At 34.5% G+C, this 10,823-nt stretch overlaps 1 protein-coding gene across 3 annotated transcripts; it reads right to left on the bottom strand.

The window, feature by feature from the left end:
- Positions 1–2,903: 2,903 nt before the first annotated feature.
- LOC130740806 (uncharacterized) lies at positions 2,904–9,580 on the bottom strand. Of its 3 annotated transcripts, none has more exons than XM_057593505.1 (11): positions 9,420–9,580; positions 9,237–9,322; positions 8,482–8,589; positions 8,276–8,374; positions 7,995–8,040; positions 7,043–7,112; positions 6,114–6,477; positions 4,921–5,167; positions 4,350–4,592; positions 4,160–4,279; positions 2,904–3,557 (listed from the first exon to the last, which is right to left on the bottom strand). In XM_057593505.1, the coding sequence occupies exons 3-11, from the start codon at positions 8,551–8,553 to the stop codon at positions 3,112–3,114; spliced, it is 1,707 nt and encodes a 568-aa protein (XP_057449488.1). In that variant the 5' UTR covers positions 8,554–8,589; positions 9,237–9,322; positions 9,420–9,580; the 3' UTR covers positions 2,904–3,111. The 3 variants fall into 3 exon arrangements, with proteins under 3 accessions (XP_057449488.1, XP_057449490.1, XP_057449489.1); XM_057593507.1 differs by having other exon boundaries at positions 2,904–3,554; XM_057593506.1 differs by having other exon boundaries at positions 8,482–8,569.
- Positions 9,581–10,823: the final 1,243 nt, after the last annotated feature.

The raw sequence follows: 10,823 nt of genomic DNA, 5'->3' as shown, positions 1-10,823 counted from the left end.
GCATGCCTATCATCAGAGCTTCATAGTCATTTATAGGAGTTTAATTACTATCAAATATACTACTCCATATATAAGAATAATTTTTTTGATCAATTTGCGATCGAGATCGATAGGTGCTGCCAGTATTATGTGTATAGGAGAATGATATTTGGCACAACACAACAATTGTGCATAGCAATTTGCATTCTTTGATTGCTTATTAAATTTGAAAATCATTAAGGTGTATTTGTTTTAAGTTTTAACATTGGATAAATGTGAAGGTATTATAGCACACTTTTCAACGTAGAAAAAACACATTTTCTTAAAAGGAATAAAATAGTTGGATAAAAAAATGACTTTTACATTCAACTTAGGATATGTTTAGTTTAATTCTAAAACAATTAACTGTGGATTAATCCAATTATTTATTATTTTTGCTAGATGTAGATCTCGCATAAATGTGAATCCCTTTAAATTTTTCAAACAAACACTCTTAACTATAATACGAATGAGCTCCAATACAGAAAAGCATAGTTTTTTCAATGCACAAAATGTACTTTTACTAAATGGAACTTGGCCCTTGCATTAATTCAATGTGCTTTTACTTTATTTTTTATTTTTTTTTGAAAGATATCTGGAAGCTTTTACTTTCACTTCAATTGTAAAGTAAACATACTTTACAATAACCCACAAAAATTTGAATAATAAAAGTTTATTAAGTGAACTGAATACCTAATTGCTAACACACATAAATTTTAACTGATTAATGAATGTGTTAATATTTGGAAAAAAAATTAAAATGAGTGTTGTTAACATTTTTTATGTATGCTTTAAATACTTAACAAATCATGAGAGAATAAATATCCAAAAACAGTAACATCTATTTATTTATTTATTTATTTATTTATTTTTTATCTTTCATGAGGCTAAACTTGATAGATGCTCATTCTGATACAATCCATTTTGATAGATGCCCAGGATTCAAACTTGTTCATCTAGTTTATAAACCAGCATTTTTTTTTATTTGGATATTGCTATAGTGCAAGACACTAACCTCCCTATTTTATTAGAAATATTCTACTAACCTCCCTAAACTTTATTATTATTGCACTGACCTTCCGTAAGATTTATCACACCTCTCGATAAAAATTGCTGATAACTAGTCCTTTTATTTCGGGTTATGTGTTTTTATATATAAAAAAGATTTATTGATGAGAAGTATAAGAGTTTAAGGTTTACAAGATCATATGGGTCTATAGCTCTTTGACTTGCGAAATTAGAATCATGCATAATAGTAGATTAGTATAAATTTGATATCTTACCATCCATTAGTTTCGAAACTCTCTAATCTCTATATATTGTTATAAAAATAATAAAGTAAAAAATTCACATAAACACATCAAAGAAATACAGATTCATGGTATGTGCAATATTTAACGAGTAATTTGTAAGCAACCGATAATATTTTGTAATAAAGTTTTCGTGTAAGTTGACCAACTAAAATAAAATTGTGATAGTTCTTTTTTCTTCTTCAAAGATTGCACACGGGTAAGTGTTTTGGAATCCGGTATTACTCAACCGTGGGCTGATACGCTTTCCTTAATTGACTTTTCTTGGGTGCTATTTGTTATTTTCATGGTGCAATTTTAATAATTGACTTCTATTTGTGTTATGTGAGTTTGATGTCGCATGTGTTGCATTTTCAATTGGAAAAAAGACAATTGGACGCAAATAAAAATTTGGGATATGATATAAAGGGTTGTTTAAATAACTCATGAAAATTTTTTGGTTAAATAATTCATTATCCAATCATATTGAACATAAGTGAGTTGAAAATTCTATATTTTATCTATTAATCTATTTATAAAAAATCATATTGGTCCATTGAGTTTTGGGTTGTTAACCCACATTGATCATTTAGACAGCCCCTGATACAAAATGATATGTGATTTGACGATTCTGGTCAAATCACGACAATAATGTTAACACTTAACATGAGCGGAATGAAGAGCTTCTCAATGATCCTGGATGAAGTATTGGAGCTATGTCTCCAACAACGCCTAGGAGAGGTTTATGCGACACTCCAATACCTAAGTTAGAGATTAGGGGAAAAAGAAGGTGATGGAGCTATGAGTTGGGGGGAGATGTATATGCGTGGTGGTCTTTTTTGAATCTGACATTTATATGTATGCATCCGATGGAGACATCAGAGAGGTAATGAGTGCTTGGTACAACTTCCAAAGCCGATTGTTGGATCTTCTCTAGCGAAAGGCCGGATGTGCGTGTACATGTCGTTCGCATTCTCGAGTTTTGCGGCTATACAAGCACAACGATTTCTTTTTCTGAATAATGTAAAAAAAATATTTATTTAGCAAAAAGGATGGGAAAAAAATTATTTAGCAAAGTGGGTAGTTTTTTGAGAAAAGGCCACGGGCGCGGGGCCCCCGTCAAGAAACCGTGGCCAAAAGTCGGAAACTACCCCAGTTTGTTAAATAATTTTTTTCCCACCCCTTTTTTCTAAATAAATATTTTTTTACATTATTTAGAAAAAAAATCTAATTCAACATACTCTTTATCATTGTGTGATAATTATATATCCCATTAAATGATTAAATTATGTAATGTTTCACACTCACCCTATATTTAATGTGACACTGAATAGTGAAATCAACATGAATTTTCAAACCATAGTAATTAAAAAGTACATTGCTTCTCTTAGGCGGAAATGCAATTCTTTATCATTGGTATTATAGGGATCTTCAACTTTGGGAGATGGGTTGGACTGATATGCACTGCACTGGTTACGCATTTACACACGAGGTGGAGGTTATAACCAACAACAAAAAACATATTATTCTCATCCTTGAATTATACATAAATCTAAAGGCAATATACCGTCAAAAAAAATCTAAAGGCAATATAACTAACAAAAAGGAAATGAACCATTGAACATGGGTTACTTTTTCTGTCCTTTGTCACAAAGAACATTAACCAACAAAACACCTGAAAGTCAAACAAGGTAAAAAGGCATGAACAACCAGCACAACATATATCAAAATTTGTTACAATTAGTAAGTTTTAGAATTGTTCCCCCACTTCTTGCTTTTTGGAATCAAGAACAATGTATGCAGTCTAATCTGAATCGGAAGAGAACTGAGGAGGACTCAAAGCCGCAACCATTTTAGACAACATCTCTCCCATTTCCTCCAATTCTTCCTTTCCAAAGCCCCAGCTTCTAAGTAACTCTGCCCCAGATGCTCCTCGTGCAGTTCCGAACCGATTCAGATTTCGCAATTTACTCTCGAGCAGTGGTAAGACAGCACTGCTGGAACGCAATCGGGCAGCCATGGGAATGGAATGGATGTCAAGGGATCCTTTTGATGAAGTACTAGACATTTGACCGCCTATCAATTCGCCATGCCGGCCAACTTGGTTTGCAAAGATTGATGGGAAAGGCAGGGGAATAGGCAAGGGACAGGGAGCTACTGCTAGATGGCAGAACATTGGCCTTGTATTGGCACGTTGAAAAGCAGCATCTACTGTATCCTTTACCTTGCAGACTGAAGCACGGTGACCTTCTAATGAACCAAAAACAGTAAAGAGTTTAGACAAAAATGATCATGAAGAGAACAGAACTTGTGGGGAAGCAAGAGGAGATAAAAACAAACTAAATTTAAATTGTCTTGGATACCACCAGTGGATTAAAAAAAAAACACCAAGGACCAAATACCACCTAATTATGCTATATTACAAAAGAAAAAAATTAAGTAATTCATCCCTTAGTTCATCCAAACTGAAAAGATAGATAGGGAACATTGGTATTATTAGCCATTTTATGATAGATTTTGGTAGTTTGTCTTCAATTCAGACCTCTATTAACATATTCGCCACCTTTCCAATTCCACGAAACATGTTTTATCTATCTTTTTCTTAATTTAATTTTTGCTTTTAGCCAAAGACATGTCTCGTGACCTCCGATGAACTGATAACATATGCTTATCCAGAAATCTGTTGTTTTTATAGTGAGACTCACTTTGAATGGTAAAGTTGAGATCTAGAGAACCTACTGTTTTCTAAGTAATTATACGAAATGAGCCACAAACATTGCAGAGGTGAACACTGTTCATGTAATTTCAGAAAACTGTGGCACATAGGGGAAAAATCATTTTTTCTCTAATACCTGATGCAAAAGCTCCATGGACTGCTATGTGCTCAATTGCCTGCATGTCCTCAACATCCTCTGCTATCTGTGGGGTCAATGGATGCAAGTTCCCTATCAAAGACAATTCATTCTGTCCCCCTGCATTCCAAAAATAAGACCAATAAATACAGTTATTATCAAGAGCAACTAAAAAATTATCCACTTATACCCGTTAAAGCAAGTAGGGGCATGGCAACATCAAGAACTGACACCATATTCTGCCTTCCTTGCCCTGATAACATTTGTATGACTTCATGAAAATTTACAGCCCCATAAACCGAGCATGCATCTGTAGCAGGCCCAACTGGTGCCATTCGGAAAGGAAGACTAATAGAGTGTAGGGCAGCAGCATAAACTGCACTTGAATGGTAATGCTTCTCATCTTCAATGTGGAGGAACTTAGAAGCTTTACCTATTGAATTAAGGAAAAGAAAGAAAGAAACTTTAGACCATAATCAAGACAGCAAAAGTAGGATCAGTATAATTGAATCACGAGTATTGGAATCTATAAATTAGGCATCGCCAAGCCAACACCAATACATTTGACATCAGTGTGAGAAATTGTCTGATATTAGAATTAGAATAAAGTACAAAACAATTCAAGGTCATCAATGACTTCTGGCCATTTAGATTAGTACAGTATCAGTATGTTAAACATCATATTTTCTGCCTATTACCAAGGATGGATATTGACTATTGACTCCTCAAACATAAAAGTTCTACACCAGAAGATTATTTACTTTTGCTTAATGTGGGCAGACCAACAGGTACAATAAGTTTACAGAAGGATGATAGTCTTGAAAACGATACAGCATCATGAAGCTCAGCTGAGATTGTATGCTTCCTGCTCAAACTTTTATGTGAACTAGAGCCTTGGACTGCATACAACAAGACAGGAGTATTTGGGTATTCATCTGCAATATTCTCTAAAAATTCAGCAGCCACAGCAGAGAAACCACCAGAGTCGTCAACAACAAATTGAAATCCCTGCCAAAATTTTAAAATTGTTAAACCAATTTGAATTTTTTTTCAGAACCTGATGGACTAAGGCCACGGAGAAAGGCCATATGTTTACTTATCATACCAATGATACCAAGATCTGAAAATCTCACAAAAAATTGTAAGCTGGGCAAGAAAAGAAGGTTATCCGTTAATGCTTTGGATATCTAGTTAAAAAGTGAGTCCGTGAATTGAGAGACCATAATGTTAGGTCAGGATAGGTTTTACATACTCATGAATGTTGTGCTTGTTCTGTTCCTGGTTATGACACATTGAGTTCATCATGAAGGAATATTTTTTGAAATGCGTAATTTGTGTCATTATATTTAAGCAATGTATTCTTACACAAAAATGGGACCTTGCAGCCAAAAGGTGAAAACAAAGAATACAGACACAGTTGACATTAAAAGTGAAAGCTTATAGAAAATCCAGATGCCGCAAGATATAGCAGTCATATATTGTTTCACTACATGGGTCAAAGTCAAAGGTACATGTGTTAGGATTGTAGAACCCTAACAGCCAACAACAACATAAAGGAAGAGGAAATAGGAATATTTTTTGTCCTAATGGATTCACAAGAAGAACCTTCTTTCCACGGGTGAAACCCTTCCAAGGGAAAATCCCTTTACAACCTCCATTACTATATTCATGCTCTAACCTAAGGAGAGTACTCTTATTTATACTAAACTAATTAACTAACAATAGTAACCAAATAACAATACTAACCCTACTAAGTAAATAACACTGGTCAAACATAGGTCCAACTCAAATAGTAAAAGCTAACTTAACGCCAAACCAAATAACAAAAGCAAACAGATAAAACTAAACTCAGGTCCAAACACCTCAGGACCCCTGACTCTAATTTAGAACCCTAACAATATGAGTATTATTCCCCAGACCCAGCCACACGATTAATAAAGTGAAAAGTAGTTACCTGAATATTGTCACACTCTTCAACAAAAAAACGAAGCCTGTCACTAATTTCTTCCCCTTGTGAAGCCCAAGCAAAGGACTCCCTTCCAATTCCATAATTGTCAAATTCCTCAGCATCCGTCCAAATTCCATTTAATTCATGTAAACTTTGGGGGTGATAATGTACTTTTGAGTAGTCAGTCCAAAACTTAACACCATTTTCTAGACATTCAACTATATCATTATCCTGATACTCACTCTGAGAACCATTGTCTGTACCACTAATCTCATTTGCCAAACTCATATTTTCCTCTTCTTCATTAAGTCTTTGTAGAAATAAATTTCTTTTGTGAGTCTGAGAGGATTCGGTGGAAACTCTACCTGTCCTGCACATAGTTCTATGGGCATCAAGTGCATTTTAACATAATTTTAAACCAAGGGAAATTGATAGATATAACAGCTAATGTAGGGTTATGTCCAATAAAAAAAGATGGTTAAAACAATGTCAACTTTTCAATAACTGAGAAGGCTTAAAGTCGAAGCTTGACAAACAAAAAAGATACAGAAATACAGATCATCAGAATATTTTCAAGTATAAATTTACCACTGTTAATTTTCATTCACACTTATAAATATGGAATTTATTTTGCAGTTCTGTGGTAAACATCTGCCTCATCTATTACAGTTTTCCGGTATTTTGTATATCAGTGTTATTCAAGACTGGCCTTATAAGATGCCTCAATATTACTAATATTTGCAAAAGAAGCAAAATGGATCCACTGTCATTTTGCTAAAAGCTAATATTAAGATTTGACACAACAAAAATCAACATCCCTAACAATGTCCATGTCACATGCCTTCTTCAATCCTCTACCATTTTTGTTCTCTTCAGTACTATTCATCATTCAAACCTGTGAACCATCATTGTAAAAGCAGAGTAAAAACACTTACCAGGTCACACATGTTGTGGGAGAAACCTCCTTATACAACGTACCACGTGAGCTCATAGATCCAAGGGATCCTGGAAAGGTTAACAAATCCTAAAAATAGTTACAAGGGGAATGGGAGAGAAGGATGTTTACACCAGGAACGAAAATGGATAATAAATTATACAACTAATCTAACGCTAAAATAAGTTCTCACTGACACAAGCATTCCTGAGATCAACAGGATGTTGACTGAGATAAAACTGATATCCAAGAAGTAAACACTATACAGGCATGATATTGTGCTTTCTTCAGCTCCTTAGGGGCAAGAAATGCTAGCAATGTTGCATAAAATGTTTAAATATGTGGGATCACATCAAAAGAATTTTCCCCAGTGAAAATTTAAAAATGTAAAAAATTATTTAATATTTACTACCAACATACATACAATAGGCAATTTGTATTCTTTATTAAAAAAATTCAAGGTTTTCCTTATTAAATAAGCATGGTAAATAATTGTTCGCAACAAAATTAAGTTTCCTTCTGCTTTTGGCATTGTATCAGGCTTCACAAGTTTTATGATGAATATCTTGCTCTTCCTCAGATTCCATGTACAAAGTAAGTGAGTCATCTTGTCTGCTATTGTTTACAATTTTCCTTATCAATTTAACATGCTCATCTGATTTCTATATCCTAAAAAAAAGAAGAAGAAAAAACTCAGTTGCTTGGAGTCACAATATCTAAACCATTACCAACGAACCTTCCAATTAAGTAGGCCCTACATATGTTGGTGCATTTTTTTAAAGTCAGTATTCCAATTCAGTTGAATGTAAGACTAACCATGAATCCTTCACAACCACATAGTGGGATCTACGTAATAAACAGCAATACCGACAAATAGACCCAATGAACAGTGCAAGAACAGCATTGATATGTTTCTTCAATAATTTAAAAATACATATATTGAAATTGAATACCTCTCAAGTTTATTGAAACTAGGCGAGGAGTATATGTATTGATGCCCTGCACATATTCGAGGAAAACGTAAGTAGAACAGCAAATGCTTCTAATCTACAGGTTCAGATTATCTATCCCCATTTTCCCCAGCCACTCACAAAATTTACCAATAGACATAAATGTATTAGTTAATAGTTAACAGAACAAAACCAGCTCATATTTTCTAGTGACATACAAGATGATTTTAAAAAATTGCATTATAATCCTAGAATGCTAATTCAACTAGAGATAATTGCAGCACCTGTGTCTCACCACTACGATAAAGCACATCCATGTTAAGATCCGGACTCTTGAAGACTGAATCAGCATTAGGGTCCCCAGCCAATCCAAGCAACTCATCCTTACAATTGAACACAGATGGAATATTAAAGAAGGAAAATGTTCAAAAGTTATTTCAGTTAAAGCTAATCAGAAAGACAAAAACTTTGAGGATAAAAATATTGAAACCTGAAAGTTCCAGAAGTGAGAGCCAATGAAATTGGCAAAATCACCAATTTGGAGAGTTACTATTTCTTTCATATTCGCTTCGTATCAGCTGCAGAATCGCATCAATTGCTTTAGAGAAATAAAGAAAACGAGTTATTGCTTCAGAAACATAACATCTAGGATTATATATATGGGTACGGTACTTGTACTGGTACTGGCACTGGGAACGGATACGAGATTTTTATAAAATCCTAGGTACGGGTAGGTTAGTATATGTTGTTGGAGATAAAACCATTCATACATGTATAAACTTTCTGCTAAATTATATAAAAGATAGGCAAAGAACACACATTTAAATAGCATTCAAGAAACATAATATTGTTCAACATCCCAACAAAAAAACTAAAGGATAGATTGGGAAGACATCTTTGATAAATCAACCTAACCATCAAAATTAGCAAAACATCAAACATATGCAGACTTTTTTCTATTTGGTATTAAATATGTGGTTATAATTTACTACCATGGGTCATTCATAAGCCAATCAAGGTAAGAAGCAAGCTGAAACCATATAAATAATTGGGTATGGACTATGGACAACACAAAGACTAGGCCAGTTTTTTTAACATAGAAACTATATTTGATAAGCAAGGGAGTGGACAGCACAAGCACTCAAACAGCAAGCCTCTAAGTTGCAAAAGCTCTGAACAAGCACAGAAACATAGGTTCTATGTAGATAGCATGTGACTAAAGAATGAATAAGCAAAGAAAATTACCGAAAGAACAACACAGGGCACAAGCACTCGAAGTCTCGAACAGCACAAGCACTTGATTCAGAGGAAGAAGCAAACTCGTATGCAAGCTGCCAATTCAATACACATGTGAGAAACAAAAACACTGAAATAGCAAATAGGGGCCTCAAGAACAGAGCAAGAGAGTAAGAAATTGGGGCCTCATACCAGTGAGGGGGTGGCTACTGACGGCGGTATGATGAGCGGCGGTCACCGTCGAGAGAGGGAAGAAGCAGAGGAGGCGTTCTGACTTCTCAGGTTAGAGGCGAAATATGTACCATGTTTCTTTCTGGTTCACTTTTAGGCTGCGTTTGTTTTAGTGTATTTTGTGAGGAAGGAAATTGGGAGAATAGATTATCAGTGGAAAATAACTTTTTTGTGTTTGTATGAGAGTGGAACTTTTAAGAAGATCATAAAGTTGACTTGTGTTTGGTTACACTAATTAAAATTATTTTTTTATTTCTCTCTCATCTACCAACATCTTTTTTTTATAAGTTATCTAAAGTAGTCTTTTCGAATAATTAGTTTTTAATTTTGTTAAATATTTTTTTCCAAAACTGAAATAAACACATTGTTAAATTGATTGAATTTTATAAATAATTTTTCCTTCTCCGACATCCATTTCCTTTCTGGATCGGGCAACATGGAAATATATTCGGTTCAACTCTACATGTCAGGATTCGGTTAAGAGAAATCGAACTCATTTACTTGTCACCTTCAACTAGCATTTATCACATCACAATACTTTTTCCATAGTGAAAACGATGTAGAGACCAAATCTCGAATCCCCTATGAAATTACGGTTTTTAACCAAACCACTTTTTTTAGTATTCAAGTGAACATGTCTATTACTCCTTTATATGGGCTCCTAACCCTAACCCTAATCCATCGTCCCCTCTTCCTCCTTTATATGGGCTCCTAACCCTAACCCTAACCCTAATCCATCGTCCCCTCTTCCACGTGTCTAATACAAAGTGTGCTTTATCAATTTTTCAATAGAAATTCATGTTTTATAACAAGTTATTGTGATATTTCAAATTAAGATATGTGCAAAAGAAACTGATAATCTAAACCTTAGATAAGCTCCCTTTTTTTTTGGTTTGTCAAGGTATTCCCACAGCCGACAGCCATGAGACTAATCATTCGAGACTTTGAGATCACGTTAAGTGGGTAGGCCTCTCTCAACAAATGCTTCTCCATACGCACCGTCCAGAAATCGAACCCTGGACTAGATGGTTAAGGAGTCCAACTATCTACCAGGTGTAGCAGATGGTTAAGGAGTCCAACTATCTACCAGTTGTGCTACACCTGGTTGATGATAAGCTCCCTTTCCACTAATAGATAATATATCATGATTACTTAGAGTAGTAGGTTAGATACCGTTAGTTATTGAAAATCAAAATTGGATTTAAATATGGCGAAGTGACAATGTCCCATAACAAGATCGTAAGTTCGTAACATAAACATTACATTAAAGGAAAACAATCACCAGAGCAGAAGGCATCCGTTCCTGACTTACAATATGAGTCCTGAGTGGGCTACTCTACTTCAATATGAATCATCCTAGACTAG

This window comes from Lotus japonicus, chromosome 2, assembly GCF_012489685.1.
Source record: "Lotus japonicus ecotype B-129 chromosome 2, LjGifu_v1.2".
Lineage (NCBI taxonomy): Eukaryota > Viridiplantae > Streptophyta > Magnoliopsida > Fabales > Fabaceae > Lotus > Lotus japonicus.
Note: the sequence above shows the minus strand (reverse complement) of the source record. Positions and strands in the feature narration are given on the sequence as shown.

Bases quoted from the DNA above. Each gene is read 5' to 3' on its own strand.
- LOC130740806 (XM_057593505.1), bottom strand. From the start codon at position 8,553: ATGAAAGAAATAGTAACTCTCCAAATTGGTGATTTTGCCAATTTCATT. The intron at 7,113-7,994 runs GTATTCAATTTC...TAACCTTTCCAG, and splicing joins AGTTTCAATAAACTTGAGAG to GATCCCTTGGATCTATGAGC. The intron at 5,168-6,113 runs GTAACTACTTTT...AAATTTTGGCAG, and splicing joins AAGAGTGTGACAATATTCAG to GGATTTCAATTTGTTGTTGA.